The sequence below is a fragment of the Herpailurus yagouaroundi genome, unplaced genomic scaffold (genome assembly GCF_014898765.1).
Source record: "Herpailurus yagouaroundi ecotype Mexico unplaced genomic scaffold, PumYag 217, whole genome shotgun sequence".
In the NCBI taxonomy this organism is placed as follows: Eukaryota; Metazoa; Chordata; class Mammalia; order Carnivora; family Felidae; genus Herpailurus; species Herpailurus yagouaroundi.
In genome coordinates this window covers 6547394-6573433 of record NW_024412448.1, presented here as the reverse complement: position 1 = coordinate 6573433, position 26040 = coordinate 6547394, and the positions used below count along the sequence as shown (strand labels likewise).

General features: G+C 55.3%; 2 protein-coding genes across 12 annotated transcripts in view; one reads left to right on the top strand and one right to left on the bottom strand.

The window, feature by feature from the left end:
• The window catches only part of QTGAL (queuosine-tRNA galactosyltransferase), a 100954-nt gene extending 76041 nt beyond the window's left edge, over window positions 1-24913 (top strand). For 7 of the 10 annotated variants that reach the window (XM_040456758.1, XM_040456762.1, XM_040456763.1 and 4 more), the window contains 6 exons: window positions 2306-2401; window positions 8502-8626; window positions 13597-13732; window positions 13821-13889; window positions 14235-14309; window positions 21160-21914. In XM_040456758.1, the coding sequence (XP_040312692.1) occupies window positions 2306-2401; window positions 8502-8626; window positions 13597-13732; window positions 13821-13889; window positions 14235-14309; window positions 21160-21240 (582 nt within the window). In that variant the 3' untranslated portion in view covers window positions 21241-21914. Of the gene's footprint in view, window positions 1-2305; window positions 2402-8501; window positions 8627-13596; window positions 13733-13820; window positions 13890-14234; window positions 14310-21159; window positions 21915-23436 lie in introns of those variants that run through there. The other 3 variants (XM_040456755.1, XM_040456756.1, XM_040456757.1) reach the window with 3 other exon arrangements.
• The window catches only part of TBCD (tubulin folding cofactor D), a 160181-nt gene continuing 158249 nt past the window's right edge, over window positions 24109-26040 (bottom strand). For both annotated transcript variants that reach the window (XM_040456753.1, XM_040456752.1), the window contains one exon: window positions 24109-24308. In XM_040456753.1, the coding sequence (XP_040312687.1) occupies window positions 24294-24308 (15 nt within the window). In that variant the 3' untranslated portion in view covers window positions 24109-24293. The remainder of the gene's footprint in view (window positions 24309-26040) is intronic.

Genomic DNA, 26040 nt, shown 5'->3' with positions numbered 1-26040 from the left:
AAATTGCGTTGAATATAAAAGTATAATTCTATAGTTACGTGTACCTTTTTTTCTCAAAAATTTTTTCCTGGAAATGTTTTTTTCAAGGTGGAGCCAGCTTTTTCTCTGACTATAATCTTGCTTTTTTGTTGATGTTTAAGAAATTCAAGGGTGCCTGGGTGGCTCAGTCAGTTAAGTGTCTGCCTTTGGCTCAGGTCATGATCTCACAGCTCGTGAGTTTGAGCCCTGCTTCAGGCTCTGTGCTGACAGTGTTGAGTCTGCTTGGGATTCTCTGTCTCCTCTCTTTCTATCCTTATCCCACTCTTGCTCTCTCTCACAAAATAAATAAAAATAAACTCTAAAAAAATTTTTTTTCCAGAAAAATATAGGGACGGCGGGGTGGTTCAGTTAAGTGACCAACTCGATTTCGGCTCAGGTCATGATCTCACAGTCTTGAGATCATCCCCAAGTTGGGCTCCGCACTGAGTGTGGAGCCTGCTTGGGATTCTCTCTCTCCCTCTGCCCCTCTCCCCTGCTCACATGTGCGCTCTCTCTCTCTCTCTCTCTCTCTCTCTCTCTCTCTCTCTAAGAGTAAATAAATATAAAAAAAGAAATTCAGGAATACAGAAAAGAATAAAGCAAATCCTATGTAACCTCAGCAGTCATTGGCGACTGCTGTTATTATTTAGGTACATTCCTTTCCATACATTTATGTATTTTATGGACTCATTCCAAATGTTCTTTATTGTATTGTGCTTTTAAGTGTGAAACTGAATCAAGGAAACCTCATTTAGGGTGGGATAGAGGCGGGCAGGGGGAGCTGTGGGCCCAGCACTAGTTAGCAATCGCAGACCCAACAGGAGGAGAGGCACCTTTCAGGAAGGTTTCCTGCTGCTCCGGCAACAGCCCAGCCAATGAGAGACAGCCACAGCCCAGCCAATGAGAAGCCACCATACTTCCAGCTCCCAGTATAGTCCAATGGACATTCTGTTTACAACAGCCCCGCCCAACCTCCTTCCTCCTCTATAAAAGCCTCCCCGCCTTTCTCCAGACTTCCGTGTAATTCTGGTGAGGTTTTCCTGTCATAGGTTGTTTCTAGAGAGTTATTTCTAGAGAGCGTTTTGTAAGTCCTGGGAAAATGAATGGGGTAATTGCTGAAATGTCAGCGGTGCTCTGGGCTCAAGGCTGTGGGACGTGACGGCGCTATGAGAACAGGGCCCCAGGAGCCAGTTAGGAGACCGACCCACCGTCCCTGCCTAACAGTCCTTGAAACCACACACCTGCCCCTGCCTTGCTTGCTTTTCTGTAAACACCAGTTTGCTCTACGTCTGGAGGCTCCTTCTGTTTTTCTCCCATGCTCTAACATTCTTCGATGTTTCTACCTGGCGAACATGAAATAAAGACCATGTGCAGTTTGCTCCTGCCGCTGTTTTCGCTGCAGAGGCAGCCCTGCACGTCCGCCCAGTCTCAGCATCTGGAGACTTTTTCTTCAGCGTGGCTACATATATTGAACCAACCTTGCAATCCTGGGATAAAGTCCCCTTGGTCATGGTGTAGGGTCCTTTTTCTATGACGTTGGGATTCCATTCACTAGTGTTTTGTTGAACATTTTTGCAACTGTATTCATAAGGCATCTTGGTGTGTAGTTTTGTGATATTTTTGACTGGCTTTGGTGTCAGGATAATGCTGGTCTCTTCCAGAATGACTCAGGAAGTGTCTCCCACACTTTTCTGTTGTTTGGAAGACTTTGTGAAGCATTGATATCAATTTGTTAAATATTTGATAGAATTACTGGTGAAGCCCTCTGGACCTGGGCTTTTCTTTGTGGGAAGTTATGTTTGGGGTTTTTTTAAAACTACTTTTTCAATCTCTTACCTGTCATAGATCTATTCATAGTTTCTATTTCTTTTTCAGTCAATTTCGGTGATTCATGTCTTTCTAGGAGTCTATCCATTTCATGTACACTATCTTTTTATCCTGTTTCAGTTTTTCTTGTCATAATTAAAAGCAACATATTTATGTTTTGTTTTCACATGAAGCTTCACCACCAGTCAAAAGCAGGGGGACCTCCTTATTGAACACAATGAGCGTTAACTTGGGAACAGGACCCCAGTGGGGCCACTCATTCTGTTGGCCCCTCTTCCCCCATCTGTTAGCCTTGGGCACCAGATACTGTTGATGTGGCTATAAAGTCCCTTGAACTGCTGTACCTCAAAGAAAGGCAAATTCATTTGTCACTTTCTGACTTACACTTTGTGGAAGATAAGTTGTCAGTTGTGTGTGATAAGGTGTTCTCCAATAATTATGTCAGTGTCATTGCTTCTAGGTCTTTACCTCCAATGGCCCAACTGTGATCATGCCCACCTGGTTCTGCTCTCGAGCATGGTTCTCCTACGTGGGCCCATTTGACGAAGGCGGGCAGGTAAGTATGGGCCCCTTGTGGGCCCCCTCCTCTGGGGTAACACTCTGGGGTGCGAATTCCCTGAATCCCAGCCCTACCTACTTCATGGGTGCTGTGCCCTCTCTGGGGATCCAGGGATTAGGAAAATGCCTTCCATGAAGGCCTTCCCAGCACTTCTCCTGCCAGCTGGGCTGAGTGTTCCAGAGAGTATCTGAGGCCCTGGCACCACCTGGGATTTCTGTGTGCAGGCCCAGGCTACCTCATCCTGGCTTAACAGCTGTTCGTAGGAAAGCACAGGCCGTGGAATCACCCTCCTGTTCACTCCATGGACTGGGCCACAGCTAGTGGACATGTGAATTACCCTGCCGTGCACTGTCTGACCTTCCTGTCTCTCCACCTTGCTGGGATGGGAGACCAGGTCACTTTGTCATGGAGGTGTGTTAATTCATGATTTTAGGGCATTTGGTATCATCCCTGTGTTCCTGTTTCTCCCCCCAAATTCATACAGATAGAACTATGTACGTGTGATACCACCCTGCCCAGGGGCCCCAGTCTCGGGGACTTCAGCTTCACCAGCGGCAGCAGGGGCCAAGGCAGGCAGAGCTTTTTTTTGGGGGGGTGGGGGGTGGCTCTCAGCCAACAAGTTCTCCCTGACTGTGAGACAACAGGGTGGGTAAAGGGAAACTCCAGCAAATCTCCCCACCTAAGCAGGTGCTACAAAAGGCCCCTGTTCTCTTTGGAGCTGAATCCAAGCACCCGCTTTCATATTCTTCTGCAGAAAATGGCCCAGAAATGGTCATCGGGAGGTGATCCCTGAGGAACACTGACTGAAAGATCTGACAAATCCCTAATTCACAGCCATGAGTGGTCTCAGGATTCAAAGTACATCAAGCCTTTTAGCTCAAGGCAATTCTTCCTGGAGTAGAAGTACCTGGGGGCAAAGAAAGGCCATCAGTCCCTTTGTACCGGGGCTGAGGGACCAGAGATCAGAGACCAGAGACAAGGGATCAAGAATCACATATCAGGGACCAGAGATCAGGCACCAGATATCAAAGACCAGGGATCAGATATTAGGGACAGCAATCAGGGATCAGGGACCAAGAATCAGATTTCAGGGAGCAGCGACCAGAGACCAGATTTATTTCAGGGACCAGAAGTCAGATTTCAAGCACCAGGGATCAGAGGCCAGGGATCAGAGATCAGGGATCCGAGTTCAAGGACTAGGGACCAGAGATCAGGAACATTGATCAAAGTTCAGGGACCAAGGATCAGAGATGAGGCACCTGAGATTGGGGACTAGAGACCAGAAATCAGAGAACAGGGATCAGGGACCAGAGTTTAGGGACCAGAGATCAGGGGCCAAAGACTACAAATCAGGGATCAGAGACCATAGACCAGAAATTAGAGATCACAGACCAGGCACCAGGAATCAGAGACCACGGACCAGAAATTAGAGATCACAGGCCAGGCACCAGGGATCAGGCACCAGAGATCAGGGGCCAGAGACCACGGACCAGAAATTAGAGATCACAGACCGAGGATCAGGGACCAGAGTTTAGGGACCAGAGATGGGGCCCAGAGACCACAGACCAGAAATTAGAGATCACAGACCAGGCACCAGGGATCAGGGACCAGAGATCAGGTTTGGGGACTGGCCCTCAGGTAATTTTCCATGGGCCTTAGTGAAGAGCCACAGTCTACCCAGGGCCAAGAGCCTGTGGCTCCTACTTTGTGGAGAGAGGGGCAAGTGGCCGAAGCAGCAGAAAACAGTCCAGGTGCTAAATGATGTAGCAGGTGACCAGAGGTGTGGACTAGGGTGGCCCAAGGGTCAGCAAATAAGCCGGGGCTCCAGGGGGATGGAAATAGTGGTTGTGAGCTGGACCTACAAGGTGGACAGGTTTTAACTGGGAAATGCACTTGCAGAGGCAGGCTGGGAGGGGGAGGGGAGATTTGGAGGTAGGTACCGTGCTGGCACAGGGTGGCATCCAGCCGTGGTAAGCAGCCTCTGCTACCAAGCTAGGGAATCTGAATGCCTCCAGGAGGCAACCAGTTCAGGCCCTTACACAAAAAGGAAAGTAACAAAAAGGCCTTTGTTGGTTCTGAACATGCCTTCTGAGGGCAGGCTGGCCTGGGTGGGAAGGTCGGGAGAAGGCCCGTCACTGCCCGGGGAGAACTGGCTGCCCAGAAAGGCTGGCCACCAGCACTTTCCTGATGTGCTTTTTTTGTCTGGTGGAAAGAGCCGGCTGGAGTTGGCTTGTGAGGGGGGAGGCCACCCTGCCCTCCCCCCGCCGCGTGCGGCACCCCCCCATGCCCTGCCCTCCCCCCACCGTGTGCAGCCCCCCCCCATCTTGCCCTCCCCATGCAGCCCCCCCCCCCACCCCACCCCAACGCCCGGCCAGCAGCTCAGAGCTCTCAGTGTCAGCCATTCTGGTTGGTCTTGGCGGCTTTTCATTTTTATTTGCGTTTCTGAGACCACTAAGGATGTTAAACAATTTTTATGTGTTCATTGGCCGTTTGTTATTTTATGAAATGTCCAGATCTTTTGCCCACTTTCAAGTGGGTTGTTTTGTGGTTGTCAAACTGGTGGCATTCTTTTTTTTTTTTTTTAAATGTTTATTTATTTTGAGAGAGAACACATGAGGGTGAGCAGGGGAGGGGCAGAGAGGGGGGTGGAGAGAATCCCAAGCATGCCCCACACTGTCAGAGCAGAGCCTGATGTGGGGTTCCAGCTCATGACTCATGAGATCGGGACCTGAGCGGAAACCTAGAGTTGCACATTCGACCGAATGAGCCCCCCAGGCGCTCACATTGTTGGCATTCTTTACCGGGTATTTGCTTGTGGATGTTTTCTTCTCTTTGACTTCTGCATTATGGGATTTCCTCACTTCCACAGCCTGAGGACATCGGGGCCATAAGGCTGTGGCTCCCATCCCTGGGGAGTCTGTGTCGCCCCCCCCCCCCCCCCCCGCCCCAACCACGGCCTGCACCGTGTCGTTGCTGCAGGAAGGCGGCTACTCAGCCATCCGGAGCCAGCGGCCATCACCCACTCTGGGCTGTTTAAATGTCTCTGGCGTTGAGGGCTTGCATTTTGTTCTAGTGGTTATTTCTGCATTTCTCTCTTTTCAGATGCGCTTAGTCCTGTGTATGCTTCTTAAACCTTCTCTGGTCTGCTATTTTCCATTTTCGAAAGGTATTCTGACGCCCATCTGCTTCCTGTACACCCTGCAGTGAGACCCTCTCTTCCCTTCTCCCGTTTTATTGTGTGATTTCCAGTAATGTTGGAAGACGTACACACGTGGATGCGTCGCCCACCCGACCCTGGGTCCACAGCCATACACGTCCCGCTCAGAATGTGGTCCTTGGTCCTGCTGCCTGAGGGACATGGCCGTACAGAACACCCTTGGCTCATTTCCTTTCCTTGAGAGTGAAAGTTCTGTTCTGCTCTTGCCTTGGTTTGTTGCTTTCCAGAGTCTGACGCTCACCGAAGTCTCTCTACCTGGTGCGCGCGTGATCGTGCCTGGAGGCTCTGAGGGTTATTTCCTTGTTAAAAACTAATCGCTCCACAGGGACTTAACTGCTGCGCCTTTCCGGTAGGTGGACAAGGTCTGCTGTGTTTCCCAGAGTTCCCTTGGCACATACTTCTCAGTGCGCCCTCTGCTCTGTCGTTTCCTTCTGTTTTGCAGACTCTGGTTTCACATCAGTGGGATGGTCCCTGGCTTTACTCTCAGGAACTTTCTCTCCCACTCCTACGTTTCTAGGCTTCATTTCTCATATGATTTTATCTTTTCCTCCTATTTCTGTTTTGAGTTCAATCAGTCCCCTCTTATTTTAGAGGTTTATTGAGGAATAATTCACGTACCATACAGTTCATCTGTTTAAATGTGCAGTTGGATGTATTCTAGCAAATCCTCAGGCACACAGCATCACCAGTCTGCTGCCAGGAGCGGCCAGGCTTGGGAGGCACACCCTTCCCCCCTACCCCCCACCCCCTAACACCCCCCCCCACACCGCTGCCCGGGTCCCCCTTGCCTTCTCAGGTGCAGGGACGGTTCGGTGCTGATCTGACTCCTGGTTCGGGGTCGTCTTTGTTGTGGTTACATCAGCGGGTTGAATTTTATTCATCTGGGGAAGTGTCTGACTTTCTGCACTCTCTCCCACTGGCTCCGCGTAGATGGCTTTGCGTGGCCCTGTTCTCAGGGATCCACACAACCCGCTCTCCTGCCACTGTCACACGCAGCTTCCAGAGCGTATCAGGGACTGGCGCCTGCTCTGTGCTCCCGTCCGCCCCAGGACCCCAATCCCCTCTCACCCCATCACCAGGGTGTGCTGCCCTGCCCGCCACACCCCCACCTCCGGGACCCTCAGTGTGCCCACCCCGCCTGCCACGCCCCCACGTCCGGGACCTGGCACAGTCCTTGGTTCCCAAAGTCAGCTCCAGAGTGTCTGTCCACCTGGGTCACTCTGTAAGGCCAGCACAGGCCCGGGAGTCCTAGCCAAGGAGTCTGGTGCACACTTCCTTGTATTATGGGTGGACCCCGAGCCGGCCGAAAGGTGCCATGTGCTCACGGCAGGGTGACTTGGGCACAGAGCCTGTGGCGATCCACAGCAGTCTAACGGTGGGGAAAAGCTGTGAACACCCTCGTTTCCAACGTGCGGGTGGACAAGTGTGTCAGCACACGTGACTTGAAGGACTAGTTTTTACAAAGATCACGGTGATGTGAAAAGATTCATAATAAAACATTAAGGTAAAAACCAAGCTTCAAAACTGTTTGCGGCTCTGCTGAAAGTGTGTCCACCGGAGAATAAACACGTGGGCCACACACGGAAGCTCAGAGCAGCTTTGTGGTGACAGTCACAGGTGATTCGCGTAGGTCCCTTTTTCTAATTTCCTGTCTTTCCAAACCTTTATAGAGCAAACTGTAACCACGCACTTTACAGGTTTAGGAACAGGAAGGAAAAGGTGGGCTTTCTTCTTGGGATCTGGAAGAACTCACCTTCAGGGTTTCCTTCTTTCTGGCCAGAAGTAAAGTCGTGAGAATTTACTTGGATGTGGCCCTGGAGCGCCACTGCTCCCCACAAGGCAGAGAGTCTGAGCCACTGTCCACCCTCCTGGGCACCTGCTCACCAGGAGCGCAGACTCCTGTGGCTGAAGACTGTACAGAGGCTGAGATGGTAGCGGTGACGCAGCCTGGAAAGAGCCTGGGAACCAAGAGCTGAGCCGGGAGTTGCGCCCAGCGCAGCGCTTCCTGGTGGGGCTCAGCCCTTCCCAGAAGCGTCCGGCCCAGAGCCGGAAGCGGCAGTGCTCCTGGGGAGCCAGGCATACTGGGTGTTGCCAACGCTGACGAGACCTGGCGAAGAGCCAGTCTGGGGACATGCTTGCCGCGTGGAGCGGTGGGAGATGGGGTCTCCCTCGGGATTCCATGCCCCCGAGGGCAGCCGTGCGACCCTCCTCTTGGGGAGAGAGGCAAACTGGGCAGCGGCCAGGAGGCCCTGGAGAGGCCGCAGTCAAGTCGCGGGCTTGGCTGTGGCGCCCGCGCTGCCTTGGGCTTGTGAGCCGGCCTGGGGTTCAGGCTGTAGACCTGTACAGTCAGAGACCAGGCCCCGGGGCGCACCTTCAGTGACGCACAGCTTACAGCCAGGAGGGTGGGCAGGACCCAGACCTCTCTGCCCGCTGTCACTCTAGAGTTTAGGGAATGAAAAGGGGGCTGAGCCAGTGTCTGGCTTCCAGCTTTGGTGCTCAGTGCTGAGCTGGGCCAGCCCGACCGGCTGGGGGATGGTGGGAGGCTGAGTTCTCTCAAGACAGGAAAGCTCTCAGGTCCGTGCAGCACAGAGACCCCGTTTGTGGGGGGTGGGGGGGAGCATAAGCGAGGGTGACTCTGGGGCCTTTCGTCCACCCCTGTGACCCTAGCTCTTCCTGGCCATCACGTCCTCATCCTGAGATGACGTCCCCACACTCGAGTGCTGGGCACGCCAGTGACACTGGAGCCTTGCAGATGAGGCTGGGCGTTACTCCCCACCTCCAGTCACCTGAACTAGTGCTCACACGGAAGCCTCTGGCACAGGTGTGTCTTCTGTGGTGAGCGAGACACCAGCAACATTGATGCTTCTGTTTCCCCCGCAGGGTGAGCCGGAGGACCTGTTGTTCTTCTACAGCCACCTCAGAAAGGGCGGCGGGGTCATCCGCGTGGACCAGAGCCTCCTCCTCTACCGCTACCACCCCAACGCGGCCACACACTCTGTCCTCGAGTATGTACGTCCCAGGCTTCCAGACCTGGTCTGGGGGCCACGAGGGGCCAGGGTTGAGCATGAGGGGCTGAGGTCCAGGGTCAAAGGTGAGGGGTTAGGGTCCGGGTCGAGGTCCAGGGTTGAGCATGAAGGACCAGGGGCCAGGGTCGAGCGTGAGGGGTCAGGGTCTGGGGTTGAGGGTGAGGGGCCAGGGTCAAGTGTGAAGGGCTGGGGTCGGGGGAGAGGCCGGGGGCCAGGGTGGAGGGTGCAGGGATGGCCAAAGTCTAAGCCAGGATCAGTGGGGTAGACACAGGTCACCTGGGGTGGGTCTCTACCCCAGGTGAGCGTGGCCGGTGTGGGTACACAGAGTCCGTGGCCTTCATGGGGGAAAGCCGTCCCAGGGTCTGTGGTTGCGGTTTCCCCAGGATGAAGGCCACGTCTGTCCCCTTTTTCACAGTGAGGTAGAATCTTGCGTACGTGTCCCGTTGAAGTGTTGGTCTCAATTGCCGTGAGCTGACGGCAGCCTCCCAGTGAGCCTGGTGCCCGTCTAACTTGGCTACAGGTGGGCTCATTGTGCCCTCTCTGCCCCCACCGAGGGGGCTGCTGTGATGGCATCTGCTCGGCCCCATGTCCCCAGTGGCCGGCGTGTCCTCGGGCGTGTCCTGCCCGGGCAGGAGGGGTGGAACATGGAGGAAGGCGAAGCGAGGGAAGGGGCGTCTTCTTGTTTCTTCGGTTTAAACTGTGCGTGCATGGGCACGTTTCTCACAATTACAAGTGTGTGTCCCCTTGGTGCCTCACAGTTGTGACACTGCTCACTTTTGGGAACAGGGTTGGAGGAACTGGGCCCTCGGAATGCGAAGAGCTTGACCCCGGGGGCATGTTCCTGTCTTGGAAGCAGTGTTCACTGTGCTTCCCTGCAGGGTGTGAGAAGGCTGCAGCTTCTCAGCTGAGCGGCCTCGTCTGGGGAGGTCTGCCATCCACCTACACAGGGCGCGTGGTGCCAGTCTGTGTGATGGTCATGTATGGGGCCCAGGTTGCAGCATCCATGTTGACTCGGGAGGTCAGGCGTATTGTTGCGTGTCGAAACTTCCGTTTTCCGGCTTTCAGCAGAAGAGCTCGATTTTGGTTGTCCTGTGTTAAATCTGAATTTTTATATAATAGCTTTGGTGGGGCATCATTGTTTTGGGTTTATTGTCATGAAGCTGACTCTGTGCCAGTGTGATTTACACCCAAGGGGAAGAGGTCATGTCACGGGACAAAGCACCAGATGTGTGTGTGTCTAATCACAGTCTCCACGTGAAAAACCCCAACAGAAACAGTCCGCAGCTACAGTTGGAGGTTTTGTGCCACGTTCCAGTGACTAAGAGAAACAGGGAAGTCTGCCAGGGTACTGGAGTCACACTGGTAACCTTGACCTGACTCGGGACATAACACTCGACCACAGAAGACGTTGTCCCTTTAAGATGCAAGATGGACAATACTTTGGACCAGAAAACAACTCTGAATCAATTTCAAATGATTGCAGTCATACAAGGTATGTTTTATAACCACATAGAATTAAATTAGAAATCATTAACACATCCTAAAAGTCCAAAATACTTGGAAATTAGGCAACCAAGGGGAAAAAAAAATCACACTGGAAATTAGAAAAAAATTTAATTTGATGAAACTAAAATGGTCACAATTTATAGAATTCAGCCGGAACACACAATCCACACATTTGCCATGAACGATTGAAAACACAGTTAAGGCATCTGTGTGGTGGCCCCGAACATAAAATGCTTGTGGGTGAATTTCACAAGGTGTGTGTACATCTGCAAAGTCTGCAGGAAATCCAGGAAACCCTGTAGGGCGGACGCAGGGGCGCCACCTTCGTGGTCGGAAGACTCAGTAACGTTGGTGCTCATTCTTCCCAAACTCGCGGTCCCAGGACAGGAGCCTGCTGGCTTCTTTGTGGAAATTGGTATCTTGGTTCTGAAATCCTCGTGGAAAATTGAAGGACCCAGAATGGCCAAAACAGCCTTAAAAAGAGCAAAATTTGAGGACTCACCGCGCTAGATTTCAAGACTTACTCTGAAGTCTTACACGGCGGTCAGGAAACAGCAACAGCATTGAGAGAGACCAGGGAAACAATCCAGAAATACACTCAAAATTGTATCACAGATTGATTTTCAACAAAGTCTCCAAAGGCATTCAGTGGAAAAGGAAAGTATTTTCAACAAGTGGAACTAGATATTCACATGAGAAAAAAAAGAAAGAAAATCACAGACCATACAGAAAAACTAATTCCAGGTGGATCTTAGATACAAATACAGAAACAGCTAAAGTAGAAAGCATCTGGAGCAAACACTAGGGGACGTCTTCACAACTTCAGGGCAGACAAAAACTTCTCAGGATGTGAGAAGCATTCACCATTTAAAACTTCATAAAGTGGACTTGATAAAAATTAAAAACCTTTGCTCATCAAGAGACACCGTTCGGAGGCTGAGTGGCAGACTGCATTCTGAGAGGAGACGTTCACAATCCATGTATCTGAAGGGACCAAATGGGAGGCACGTACAGGACCCCGAGCACCCACGAAGAGAGGCAGAATACTTCAACAAACACAACATTTCACAAAACAATACCGTGTGATACATAAATAATGTAAACCCACTACACATCCAACAGAAGGGCTAAAGGTAATGTCTGCCAATTCTAAAGGGTGAAAGAGTGTGGCTCTACCAGAACTGTCATACTCTGCTCTCAGGAGTGTGAAAGTACATTCTCTCTGGAAACCCGGCATTCTTTAAATTAATTAATATCCCCGGTGCCCCAGCAGTCCATGTGTGTTAGGCAAGAGACGTGAAAGCATCGTTCAGCCTATCACTGCTGATATAGCCAAGAACTGGGAACAACCCAAATGGCCATCAATAATTGAACAGATAACCACTGATAGACACAGGGACCGGGGTTAATGTCAAAGCAATATGGCCACTAAAGAGGCCAGACACAAAAGATGCTTTTGTGGGATGGTGCTTCCTGGAAGCTCTCCCACCAGCAGAAAGCATGCTGTTCAACACCACAACTACTCCACAGTGGGGGGGAATTGCCGCTGGCGTGTGCACGTGGGACTGGATCCAGCGTTTGGTGACAGTAATTAGAACTAGATAGAAATTAGATCCATGACATAGGGGACATTGGGAAACCCCCCCCATGCCATCAGGGCTGGGACATTGGGAACCCCCCCACGTGCTGTCAGGGGTGAGACATTGGGAACCCCCCCACACATGCCGTCAGGGGTGGGACATTGGGAACCCCCTGCCCCCCACGGCCATCAGGGGTGGGACCCTCCCCATGTGCCATCAGGGGTGGGACGTTGGGGCTCTCCTCTGTCATCATCGTGAACGTTCCCATCCGTGTGTCCTCACCTTAGATTCTCAGAAGACAGGGGAAAGGGATCTCTCTGTAGGACTCAGTGGTGGCCCACAGTGTGGCAGGAGCCCGCGTGTCCAGGAAGGACCAGCTGCCGGCCACTGGGCTTTGTCCCCACACGCCCTCATCTTGTTTGCATGGGATCACTGTCTTTTATGTTGAGAGGTTTCTCTCTTTTTTGCAGCGTGAGGCTTTGCCACCCACAACACAAAAGAAGTGATCTCATGTTAGTTTCTGTGTTGGATTAAATGCTTTGAGCTGTGAGTGGCAAAACCCCAGAGTAATGAGCTTTAATTACACCCTCGGGCTTGTCGGGAGTTGAGTTTCCTCAGACTCTGCCCAGAGGCCCCCCTGTGAGAGCTCTCCCGGGTTGTCCTTGTATTTTAAACTGGGGATGGCCAGCGGTTACCTCATTGGGCAATTTTCACCCTATTTCCCGCGGCCACCTTCCCAGCCCCGCGGCCAAGGCCAGCACGGTGGGTGCGCAGCGGTCACGCCTTCCCCCGCCTTTCCACTTGGACCACATGCAATGGCTGCCTGACCGCACGCGCTGCCCGCTGCCCTTCCCGCGTGAGCTCCACCTTCTCCTATGGCCTCTCTGACCCAGCGGCCGCCCGGGGACAGGAAGGCCATAGCGCGTGGGCACGTTCTGGTCTGCGGGTCGCTGGCCATGCTGCTGCGGGAACTGTCCTGTTTTCCATAAGGCACGTGTGTTTGTGACAGTTTCTAAATTGTATCATCAGGTGCCGGCATCTCAGGGCCCCGGACACCTGAGCAGACTGGAGGTGCGGGTCGCTCCTCTGAGTGGCCCCTTGCACTGCCTCATCCCTGAGCTCCTGGGTTGGGGCTGGGGCACGTCTTCAAACGTCCACAAACACGCTGGGGCATCGTGATAATAAGTTTATTTATTAGAGAGCAAGTCGGGGAAGGGGCAGAGAGAGAGAGAGAGAGAGAGAGAGAATGAATCCCAAGCAGGTTCCAAGCTGTCAGCACAGAGCCCAACGTGGGGCTCAATCTCATGACCCTGGGATCATGACCTGAGCTGAAATCTAGAGCCGGACATTGAACCAGCTGAGCCACCCAGGCGCCCCTGCCCTCCAAATTCTTAGCGATGCTTTCACGCCTGTGATTTAGGCCCTTTTCACATGTGACCACATTAAACAGGAAACAGCTGAGTGTGCCAGCCCCCCACCCCCGTAGTGGCTGGGCCTCCAGTCTGCTTGTAGCAAGGCGCCTACGGAGGGGTCCCCACGTGGACCAGGTGGGAAGCTCCCGCAGGAAACCTTCACCTCCAGGCGGCTCTTGGGACATGCCCAGGCTCTTGTGCTCGCCTGAGCTCACCTGACATTGGGGTGGCTACATCCCCTCAGGCTCCCCAGGGTCTGTGCCTGGTGTCCCTTGGGTCCATGAGGACGCGGCCCTGAGAAAGGCATGCGCCACTGGGTGTGAGGGTGGGTGAGGCAGCGTGGCCCTTGTTCACCCTTCATTCCTTCAGCCAATGCCAGGTAGGGAGGAAGGTCTGGGGACAGCTGGGGGCCCCACCCACGTGGTTCACCACCCCCCCCGTGCCCCCACAGGACCACCATCTGGACCCATCGCGTGCGCTTTCTGGAAGAGCGGGCGCTGCCGCACTGGGCCACCTTCACCATCTGGAACGCAGGCAGGCAAGGCCGCCGGCTCTATCGCAGCCTGACAGCCGGGATGCAGCGCAAGGTGGGTCCCCGTCCCCCTCGCCGTCCTCCCCCTCCGCCCCACGCCTCCCACCCTCCCCATCCCTGAGGCTGGTGTCCTGCACCCCCAGGTGGTTGCTTTCTGTGACGTGGACGAGAACAAGATCAGGAAAGGCTTCTATTGCCATGAAGACTCTCAGGTGCGTGGGGCCCAGGAGCCCCTCCAGGGAGGGCCTGGGTCACACACGGGTCACCACCCCTACCCCACCAGGAAACAGAGCAGCCAGTGTGCAGAACCTTCCTCCCCGGGGAAGGCCGCCTGCAGCCACACAGCTGCCAGGCCCAGCACAGGTGAACCCATTTCCTGGGCGACTCGGACCCCAGAGTGACCAGTGTCCCTGCCTGGCCCATCTTCCCACTAGAGGGCACCTCAGGGCCGGACAGGGGTGAAGGCTGCGGGGCGGCCACAGGTGCACATGTCTGGCGCGTCAGGGCGTCCCGAAGGCCAGCACAGAGCCGAGCCCACGACGCCTCTCCTCCCTCAGGAAAGGCCGAAGCCTCGGGTTCCGATCCTGCACTTCCGAGCTGCACGGCCGCCCTTCGTCATCTGCGTGAAGCTGGTGAGTGTCAGCCGTGGCTGGGCTCCACTGATGACGGCGTGGCTGGAACAAGGCCCCAGCTGTGGGATCAAGACGTCTGACACGTGGCCAGGCATCCAGGCCCTTGGCTTGGGCCACCTGTCTGGAGCCGTGGTCTCGGGCCAGGGGTGGTGACCGCTGCTCTCGGGGGTCCGCTGGGGTGTTGGGAGAGGCTGCCATGGTGCCTGTGTAAAATGGGCTGCATTTCTATAAAAGCAACGTTTTTTTGGAAACCTGCTCAGTGCCAGGCCTGAGGCACCTTCCGGGTGCTGATCGGATGCTGTGGCAGAGACGAAGGGTGGAAGGTGGTGGAAGCGTCCCTGAGACACCCCTCTGACCCAGCACCGTGGTCCCCGTGCCCAGGGCCGTCCTGAGAACTCTCCCCACCACGTCCTCCCCACCCCCTCCGCAGGGTCCCGGGGACACGGGTGCCCGCTTCTCAGCTCCGGCTTTGTGTTGGGATCACGCAGCGGGGTCCTGGGGACCCCGGTCTGCTTGCCCGCATCAGGCTGGCCTGTGAATCTACTTGCTGAAATCAGGCTGTGAGCCCTGGTCACATCCAGCCTGGCAATGGCAAGGGCACAGTCCGGATGTTCTCATGCCTGGAGACCTAAAGGGTCTTGGGAGGCCCCACCCCCAGCCCCCACCGCCTTTGTGAGACTTCCAGCCGGCTCAGCCCGCCTCTCCCGCCAGACGTGCCCGTAGGGCCGCCTCTTGCCTTGCTGACCTCCAGGCACTCTGTACAGACTCTGGTGCCCGTCCTCCGTCCGTTAGAGCCGCAAACATTTTCTCCCACGTGGGATTGCCTTTCCATGGAGGCTTCCAGGAAAGGTTACTTCCCACACGAGGACATTCATAACTTTTCTCTTACGATGAACACCTGTGTTCCGTGGAGGAAATCCTTCTCCGGGGCCGGAGAGCTGCATTCTCACTTGTATAAATATACATGTCATCTTTCGCATTTGGATGCCTAGTGCACCCCAGCTACGGGGCCAGTGGGCTCAGGTGGGCGGGATGGGCATGCAGGGCCCAGTGCTTGCTGCGGGGGGGAGGGTGCCACGGGATGGACGGGGACACTTGCCACCTCTTCCAGCAGCTGCCAGCCCGTGAGGCTGAGCTGGAGGCGCAGTAACCAGGGCACCAGGAGCCTTCGTGGAGGCGCAGTCCGTCCTGCTCTGAGCCTTGGGTTCAGGGAGGGGGCGCCCTTCTTCCCCGCTGGCTGCTTTAAGACCCTGTGCGGCCAACACCTCAGGTCGGGTGGGGCCGGTGGCCCGGGGAAGGGCCCCCAGGTGGGGCTGGGAGCACGGCTCCAAGGGGCTGGACTCTGCCTCTTGCCGGAGGGGCCATCCCGAGTCCCAGCCTGTGGAAAGTACCAGAAGCAGACACGTGTTGTCCCAGGCTGCTGTGCTGGTGCTGACCTGTTCCTCAGCGACAGATGACTCACTTACAAGGTGGCGGTTAGAGCCACGTGGCCGTGAGCCTTCCTGTGCGGTTTGTGCGGAAGCGTGTCCGTCTCTCGGAAGTGGGGGGTCACGGGGTCACCGTGTTCAACGTCTGGGGAACTGCAGTTTTCCACAGTGTGGCACCATTTCGCGTTCCCACCGCAGCGCAGGGGCACCAGCGTTCTCCACGCTGTCCGCTGGCGGTGGTGTTCCAGCCGTCCGGTGGCTGCTAAGCGTGCGTGGTTTTGATCGTGCGTCTTCCTGACAACTGATGATGCCAAGTCTTTGCAGCTGCTTGTCGGCCGTGCAGGTGTCGTCCTGGGAGAAAGGTCGGTTGGTGTCCTTTGCCCGTGTTTTATCTGGGTTTCATCTTGTCGAGCCGGAGTTCTTCGTGTGTTCCGGATGCAGACACCCTCTCCTGTTCTACAGGTTCTCCTTTTTCTCTCTTGCGGGGTCCTTTGGTACAAAAAGTATTTCATTTTGACAAAGTCCAGTTTATCTGTTTTTAACTTAGTTGCTCATGTTTTTGGTGCCACAACTAAGAAACCACGGCCAAATCCAGGCCCGCCAGCTTTCCCCCTGCATTTCCTTGTACGAGTGTCATGTGTGGTGTGCAGATGGCGGCCGGCCCCATTCTTGGGCACGTGGCGGTCTAGCTTTCCGTGCACCACGGCTGCGGCAAGCTCCTGTCCCCAGCTGTCACCCAGAGGTTTTGTCCTGCTTGTCTGTTTGCCAGCTTGGCCCTGTTTATTTACTGCTACGTGGTGACAATCACAAGCTAGCCCCACACAACGCACGCTTCTTGCCTCACAGCGTCTGTGGTTCAGAAATCAGGCACCAGAGGTGGGGCCCAGAAGCGAAGCTGCTGGTGAGGTGCCAGCCAAGACGCGGTCACATGGGGAGGCTTGCCCGGAGCAGGGTCAGGACTGTTGGCAGAAGCCAGACCCTGGAGGATGTTGGACCAAGGGCTTTAGTGCTTTGCTGGCTGTTTCTTGCCACTTGCCCCGCCCCCACCCCCATCCCCACCCCCTCCTGCAACGTGGCAGCATATTCTCTCCAAGCTGGCAAGGGGCAGGGTCTGCTAGCAAGACGGACCAAGTCACACAAGTGACGTCCCACCCCTTAGCTGTGTCCCATGGCAGGTCCTGCCTGCGCTCCAGGGAAGGGGGTGACACAGACCCACCTCCGCCCACCTGGCTTTGGGTTTTCTGGTTTGAAAGCAGTTTCCTAAAAGGAAAGAGGCTGTTTAAAGCCAAGGTAAGCAAGGTTCCAAGTCGCCAGGGAGACTGGATGGATAATTATAAGGTTGTACAGGGACACTTCGATTCTGCACAAATGTACACGTAATTTTTCAGAGGAGACGAGCTCTGCTAAGAGTCTACTTCTCTGGGACCAAAACTGCCGGCAATTAGAACGCTCCCCACAATGAAAACCCCTCCTGGCAAGCAGGCTTTGGGTGGGAGGTGAAGCTCTTTTGCCATCCCCTCACTCTGTGTCCCTGGAGGGACCCCCACAGGCACCAGTTTCTTGTATTTTCGGCCAGAGTCAGCCAACACAGACACAAATGTGTGGGATTTCTCTAAGCAAATGGCAGCATGTTATACATACTTTTTCTGTATTTTGCTTGTTTTACGTGATGTATCTTGCAGATTATTCTATATGAACCCGCTGGTACCATCTGACTGTTACCTTTTTTTTTTAATTTTTTTTTTAACGTTTATTTATTTTTGAGACAGAAAGAGACAGAGCATGAACAGGGGAGGGGCAGAGAGAGAGGGAGACACAGAATCCAAAACAGGCTCCAGGCTCTGAGCTGTCAGCACAGAGCCCGACGCGGGGCTTGAACTCACGGACCGTGAGATCATGACCTGAGCCAAAGTCCGACGCTTAACCGACCAAGCCACCCAGGCACCCCAGACTGTTATCTTTTTTTTAATGTTTATTTTGAGACACAGAATAATGTTCATTTTGTGACACACGGGAGCAGGGGAGGGGCAGAGAGAGAGGGAGAGTCCCAGGAAGGCTCCATGTTGTCAGCACAGAGCCCAGTGTGGGGGCTGGATCCCAGGCTCCCCTGTCGTCGTCTTTTAATCAAGCAAACTTCCTAGCACATCTCAGCCTTATCCCCAAAGCCCCAGGAAGCCAGCCTCATTCAGCCATCCCCACTGTTCCCGTGTGGTGTGTCCCCCATGTGGCTATCCCCCCATTTGTGTCCCCGTGCAGCCGTCCCCCATGTGGCATGTGTCTGTGTGCCATGTCCCTGTGCAGCCTCCGTGGCCGTTGTGGGTTCTGTGCTCCCAACTCCCCCCGCCCCCAACGTTGGGAAGCAAATCCTAAATTCCAACATTATTTCCCAAGAAGATAAAAACCTTACAAAATTTACTCTGAGACAGAGATGTCACACCCAAAATTCCCCACACCCATCTGGTCGGAGGTCCCCGGGGCCTTCTGTGTTCTGCTCTTCCGTGGCTTGTCGGATCCCACGCTCGCATCGGGGGGCACCTGCGTGTCTCCGTGCGGCCTGGGGCCCCGGGGTCACACACGCTCCCTCTGCACAGGCGGGAGGCTGGCGCGGCTCCAGCCTGTGCGGCTCCAGGGGCGGTTGCCCCTCAGGGGCCCCCCACCACCCCTGCTCCTGTCGGGGGCTGGACGAGTTCCGGGAGGAGGAACCCCTGGGGATTCGTGTGCGTATCCGCACACTGTTCGCTTGTACGGAGGTTTCACCCCTTATCATCCGGTTAAGTCTCAACACACCTTTAGACCATTTTTATCATTTGCTATCAAACATACTGGTGCGGTGAATATATACGTGGAATTTTGCTCTGTTCCAGGAGGGGGCGGTAACATTCGCCCCCACCGGTGACCCTCCCTGCCCGCCCCCTGCAGCGTGGCCAAATTCCGCCATGTTTTCACATCATGGGGGAAGGTCTGTAAGGCCTTGTTACGGGTACGGAGGGTGTCTTTCCACAAGTTTAAAAGGATCTTTATTTCCCTTTTGGTGAATTACCTATTCATCAGCCCATTCTTCTATTGGTCTGTTAGTATTTTCTTTATATGACGACAAAAGCCTCTGTGATAGGTCTTGTGAACTTTTCTGTCATTTGACTTTATTTTTGCCTTTTAGGAAAATTTGTTTAGATATCAAATTAATTGATTTTTGTATGGCTTTTGGAGGTTTATTCGTTCTAAGACATTAATTCCTCAATGTGAAATTTTAAAGCACATTCTCCAGGTTTGCTTCTGAGATTTCTGCTTTTTACTTTATCTCTGACCACTAGGATTTATTTTGCTGTAAAGATTAGAGATTCAAGAGCACCCGGGTGGCTCTGTCGGTTAAGTGTCTGACTCTTGATTTCAGCTCAGATCATGATCTCACGGTTCAGGAGTTCGAGCCCTGCATCGGGATTCTCTCTCTCTCTCTGCCCTTCCTAACCCCCAATACACACACACTCTTAAAATAAATACAAATTTAAAAATAAATAAACTAGGGACTCAAAGTTTTCTTCCCATTTGGATGCCCACTTGTCCCCAAATAATTTGGGGCTATTTGGGGAATTCCTATCCTTTCTAATAATGAGACACTGTATTTTTATGTTGGATCTACTTCCGGACTCTTGGTCTACTACTGTCTGTCTGTGCACCAGCACCGTTAATTCCTGGGCTTTATGGTATTTACCGTTTAGGAAGACAAGCCTTCCTCCACTCTTCTTTTTTTTTTACAATTTACCTCACCATTTTCTTTTCTGGATAAACTTTTTTACTGTGAACTAACACATTCAGACGATGGCCCACACATGGCCCACCACCTGCTTTTATGAATAAAGTTTTATTAGAACACAGCATATTATGACCACCAAACGGTCAATGTTACTGTATGGCCCTTTAAGAAACACTGCAGACATCTGCTCTAGAACGTGCTGCACAGGTTAATGTGCCCAACAAGTGGCCCAACCCACGTCAGAAAAAAGCCTTCCCGCAGAGCTGCCCCGATGCACATAATTTCTTTGCTAATTATTCTGCCGTGTGTGTGTGTGTGTGCAACCCCAAACCATACGGTCTGATGCTGTTTCTGTAGTTTGTGCAAAGGAGACTAAATGTGCTGTCACTCCACATCACCTCTGAGGCGAACTGAGGGCCCTTTCTTGTTGCCTTGCGGCATTCAGCCGTGTGAATGTCACACGCCCGTTTCTGGGTTTATCCAGGAGTGGAAGTGTGGGTCCCGGACTGCACCCCCAAGGTGTCCTGTCAGGGCCAGCTCCCCGAAGCTGGGGCTCAGGAGGGGCTGTGGCTCTCGCTGTGGTTTTAGCATGCGCATCTGAGTGATGAGGCTGAGTGCCTCCCTTCTCTGGGATGCTTCTGATCGGGCTCCCCCCACTTGGTGGGGGCAAATCTTCCCCTGACAACTTGTAGAAGTTCTAATGTCTCTGGTTCCTGATCCTTTGTTGGTTATGTTAATTTACAGAAGCGTCTAACTTCAGTGGCATCTTGTTGAGAGGGAGCCCCCTCCTCCATTCCTCTCTGGGCCATAGTGGAGCTTGGCTGGCCTGAATACAGGCATTTCCTTTGAAAGCTCCGGGCGCAGAGATTACGGGGAAGGGGGCGGAGCTGAGAATGGACAGCAGGTGGAGGAGAGTGCAGGAATTTCGGGTCTTTCCCATTTAAGCATTTCTAGCGGTGCCCAGTGGTCAAGGGCGTGCATAGCCAGGCTGACCCCCATGCTGGGCCCAAGGACAGAGGAACCCAACGGGGTGAACACTGGGCCCCTTGCATCCGGCCAAAGGCCTGTGGCATCTGGGACAGGCCACCAGGTGAGGGACTGGCTGGAGCCACAGCTGTTTCCCACTCAGGGAGCCATGCGGCCTGGCCAGAGCCAACACAGGCCAAGCTGAAGCATTATCAGCTCTGGGGTCATCTCAGGGAGCTCATGGGGCCACAGGTAAGCCCTGGATAGAGACTGACTCGAGGGTCCTCTCCCCAGTACAGGGCTGGGGCCAAGAGGCCAGAGGGGTCTGCTGACAGCTCCTGGAGTCCGGGCTGGGGCCTCTGCAGCAGGGGCAGGGCATGGACGCGGATACGTGGAGAGGGAAGCCGGGTGGCCTGGACCAAGGGGTGAAGGGGACTGCTCCCTTCTGCAGGGAGGGGCCAGGTTCCAGCTTGGCGGGGGGGGGGGGGGGGCCTGGGAGGATCCCCACCTCCACCTCCCACCAGTGACCAGCAGGACTTTGTGGCCAACTCTGGCAACATCCCCACCCTGTGTCCGCCCCTCCCCTCTTAACAGAGAAGTTCACAGCAGAGCACCTGGCAGGCAGGCCCCCTTGGGGGGGATCTGTGGGGGCCACAGTGTGGGCCGGGGAGCCTTGATTGAGCCAGACTTGCTGTTCCTCCCACAGGACCTCACCGGGGGCGCATTTGAGGACAACCTGCGGTCGCTACACCTGCAGGAGGGCCGGGACTTCCTTCACTTCAGCTGAGGGCCTGGACAGCTGCCTCCAGGTGCGCCAAAGGCCCCCAGCAGCCACAGCCCAGGAGAGAGATCGAGGGCGCCAGGGAGGGTGGCCAGTGGTCCCAAGAGGGAGCACGCCAAGCGGGAGGTGGCACCGAATGCGTGTGGGGCTGGCCCTTCACCTGGAGGGCACGCGCCTGTGTTTCTAACCAGGGTGTGGTGGACACGTGGTAAAATGAGGGGCCGTGAGCACAGGGCCTGAGGAGCGTGTCCCTGACCGTCTGTGGGGCGCATACTCTCCTCTGCCGCTGGGGGCCCTGCACCGCCGTCACCCAGCGTGTCTGTCCTGCCAGGAGCTCATTAGCTCACGCTCCTGACGGACCCTGTGCCACGAGGACAAACGCTGCTGGGGGCTGCAGTCCGGCTGTCTGTGCCGATCTCAGGCCAACCCAGGGGCACGGTTCCTGTGTGACTCGGTTAGAGATGTGGAAACACAGACCAGCAACTGAGAGCGCAGGCTGTGTGCTCAGAGCTCGCGGGGCGGTGTCTTCCGGTCCCGTGAGGTGGCAGAGACTCAGCGTGGGAAAGGGGCGCTCAGGTGGCCCGCTGGCTGGGGGAGCACGTCTGGCTTTCTCTGGTTGGTCCTTGCTCGCAGGAGGGGCCGCTTAGGGGGGCTGGCAGTTCTCAACCGCGTCCTGGCAGCCTCGGGCTGCTGGCTTCGGGGTTCGGGGTTCTCGCTTGGTTTCCTGAACTGGCTGCCGCAGGCCGTGGGCGGTCTCGCACCTTGTCTCTCAGCTCCGGGAACCCCAGTGCTCAAACCCAGGTCGAGAGCAAATCCCGTCAGCCGTGAGCGACCAAGTCGCCTTTCGCTGCAGGTGAGGGAGCCAGCTTCCTCTTTGCCTCCGGACTCAAGGCCGTTGACATGCTGCCTCGTCGGCGACTTCTGCCGGAGGTAGTCAGGAGCCTGCGCCGAGAGCTCCTACGAGGAAGGCCGGGATCCCGGGCTCGCAGGGTCTGTGTTCCGAGTGCAAAGCTCGGGAGGACCAGCATCCTGCCACAGTGCTGTCTTCCAGAAACATGTCTGCTCATTATACTGCCTACCTTTTGCTACTCTTGTCTGTTTTCAAATTCTACTTACTCCCCACATTAGCCATCATTCGTTTTGTGTACCCGGGGTCACTGTCTGCTGACCGTGCCTCCCTGCACAGAGACGCTCGGCTGCCCACGCTTTACCCAGGGTGTCACCGCCGTCCCCTTTTGTCCTCATTCACGCCACCGCGGAGGGCACAACCACACAGGGTCCCAGCTTGGCATAACGTCCTACCCCCAAGAGGCCACCACAGCGAAGCTTCGCCACCAGTGTCGGGATGGGCAGACACGGATACTCAGGATGCAGCAGCTGCTCACGGGGACTGAGCCGTGGCCGTGTGTACACGTGGCCCCGCCAGCCCCCCTGCACGTTCCACCCCAGGCACACTGGCTTCCTGCTCCCCAAGCTCACCAGATGCTCCTGTCAGGCACCCACCTGCTCGCTGCTCCTTTGGAGGGTTTCCCGACCGCTTCCCTCCAAGACAGCCCAACACACTGGCCGTCGCTTGTGGTTCCGGGCCCTGGAGCTGCTGACCGGGACGGTCCACGTTTGCTCCTGGCCACACTCCCTAGTTGTGAGTGCACAGAGCCCCGGTCTTGGATCCGTCACCCGGACCCAGGGGGGCTCCAGAACCTGCAGCTGCAGGGAAGGTGACCCCAGTCACCTGTGTCCAAGCGAGGGTGACCCTCAGGGTCCGATGTGGCCGAGGGTGAGCAGGGGCGCTGGGCCGTGTGCGGCCCGTGGGCCGTTCGGCTTTCCTCATGCTGGCGGGTAAAGAGCTCTGAGATGCAGGGCCTCTGCGGGTCTGTGTGCAGCGACCGGTCTCCGTGTGTCCAAAAGGGCCCTTCTTTGGAATCTCGTGGATTTTTAAACACAAGAAACAGTTCATCTACTTGTTTCTCAGAAGCCGCGTGCTGGGTTTTCTGCAGCCAAGGTCCAGACGCTGCTCTGCAGGGCCGGGCTCCCCACCTGCCGTCCTCCGGCCCCCGCCAGCAAGGGGTCCTCTAGTTCGTCCCCCACCTATGATGGAGTAAAATGGGAACTCCCTACTTACTTCAGAGAAGGAAGCACGTCTTAAGGCTCGAAATACAGTGAAAGTTAATTCCCAAAGTAACATACGACTTTCCCTTCCAGAGGGTCTGACGGGACACCGTCAGGGGAGCACACAAGGTGAACGTTCCCACATGGTGCCTCGGCCCAGGCAAGGAAACCACTCCCGCTGAAGGACGCAGCAAAAGCACCTGCCGCTCGGCCCCCGTCCCCGTGCACGCCGGAGAGGGCAGCTGGCTCCCCCGCCCTGACCCCGTCGGTCTTGGCGCGGGGCCCCGACCCCAGCGCGGCCACGGCCTTCGCCTCCGGTGCGGGCAGCAGCTCCCGCGTCCAGCCCGCAGACGAGGCGCAGCCCCGCGAAGCGCCGTGCACACCAGCCTCCCTGAGGGGCCTGGGCTCTGGGGAAGACACACCTGGCCAAGGTGAGCGGTGCACCGTAGTGCTTCCCCACATCACCGGAGAACCCGAGATCCGAGGACACACGCCCACAGGGCTGTTCGCTGGGTTCCTGACTCCCGACTCGAGACTCTGCTGTGGGGGCGCAGCCAGGCTCAGGCAGGATGCTTGGATTGCCCACAACCGTGTGAGGGTAGGTGACCACATGCAACGCCCACAAGCACCGGGCACGATGGGGTGAGGCAGAGGCAAGGTTGGGTGCCCACCCCTTGGCCGTTTCTCTGGCCCCTCTAGGGTTGCTTGGGGCCACCCTCTGCCCCCCAGGCCCGCGCATCAGCATCACACACAGAGACACAGAACTGCTCAGAACATGATTTTATAGACGGGGTTCCCGTGGACGTGAAGGCAAAAGCACCAACATCCCAGGGCACGTGTGAGGAAAAGCCACCGCCGCCGTGGTGACGAACTTCAAGTCCCTTTGCGCCGTGTCCAGCTGTCCCGTGCTGTCATCAGGCTCCTCCCCGCTGCCAGGCGGGCAGGGGGCCTCAGCGGGTGCCAGACTGTTGGGGACACGGCACAGGGTCAGACCGCCAGCACCACCCCCTCTGGGCCCCCATTTCCCCAGGACCCTGAGGCCGACATAACCCCAAGGCAGCGGGCAGAGGATCCCTGTACTTTTCCACAAACGTCATCCACTGTGTGTGAAATTTTCCTAATAAAAGCATATTTACTTGGGAAGCTGGCACTGCGCTTGGCCAGCTGACTGCACCCCTCACGGAGCCCCCTGGTGCCCAACAGAAGAGTGGGCAGGGCCACCACACGGTGTGGCACCGGAGCAGATGCAGGAAATAACAATGTGATTCCAAGCCTGAAGGAGGAGAGACTGGAAAGCTGACAGGACACGGCGAGGAGAGGGGTCCCGCCTGGTGCCGCCCTCCCGCTCACTGCGTGCTCTCGCGGCCCCTGCTAGCAGAGTAGCAGCCGTACAAGTGGGGGCTGTGAAGCGATAAACCCTTCAAATCCAAGTGAGGCCAAGAGAAAGAAACAGATCAAGCCATAACCAAAGGTCATAGATGTAAACCCAAACCCATAACCACACGTTAAATACAAGGGGACAAAACTCCAATTAAGATACTCAACTGGATTAAATACAGAGAAGACCTAACTACCATTTTTAAGAGACCCGTTTAAATGTAAGAAAGGAAACGGTATAAACATCCAAAAATCTAGTGCAGTTGGGTTACCCCTAAAGTAGACCTGAAGGCAGGAAGCACTTTTACAGATAAAGAACATTCCGAGTGACGTCACTTCCAACGTGTCGCAACATCGCAAAGACGAGAACAAGGTGCTGCGCGTTCTCGGCCTGTCAGAGAAGAGAGGCCGCCCCTCTTCTCTCTCTTCCAGACAAGAGGGCTGGACTCGGACGCGGGCAGACCCTGCCGGGAGCAGAGACCACTGGGCAGAAGGCACGCCTGATGGCCAGACTCTGTGGGCACCAGGCTCACTGGTCATGATCCTGGAAAGTCCCCCACGCTCTGGGCATCTCCCCTCCAGGGAAGAGGCCTGCCAGAGCCCCTGGCACCTGCAGGGGCACAGGGGGACAGAGCTGCCCCACGGGAGCCCATGGCTGAGGTCCGCTCAGATGACCGCAGACTGCCACACAGCCCACCGCTTCCCCGGCAGGGCTCCAGGGCCACGGCCATGGGTCCTCTCTCAGACTCCGATGCTCCAAGGGGGACGGTGCGGGGACACCCAGGTCAGGGCACGACGCGCCGGAGAAGCTGCGGCAATACTGAACAGAGGGGCCCCTGTTAGAAAGACGCAAACCCCATGATCCTGAGGCCCGAGTTCCTGTTACCAGCACAACGGGTCTGGCTTCCAACAAAAACACAAAACACACCAAGAGGCGAGAAAAAGCAACTAGGAGAGATGGCACCAACATCTAGACCAGACTCAGATACGGCAGAGTTGGGATAATCAGACCAGGGCTTAAAACAAGGATGACTCATGTGGCAAGGGCTCTGCTGGGGCAAGTGGGCACCACCAAGGACTGATGGGCAGTGAGAGAATGAAAGGACACACCAGAAATCAGGAACATGCTTACAGAAATGAAGACGGGCACGGCCAGAGAAATAATCTGTGAACCTGAAGACTGGTCGATAGAAACTTCCCAAACTGAAATGTTGAGAAAAAAGGATGGAAAAAGAGAAGAGAGTATCCAAGACCACAGGGCAGTTCCAAAGCTGTAAAACAGAGTCCTGCATACTCAAGGCCACGAGACTCTATCACAGA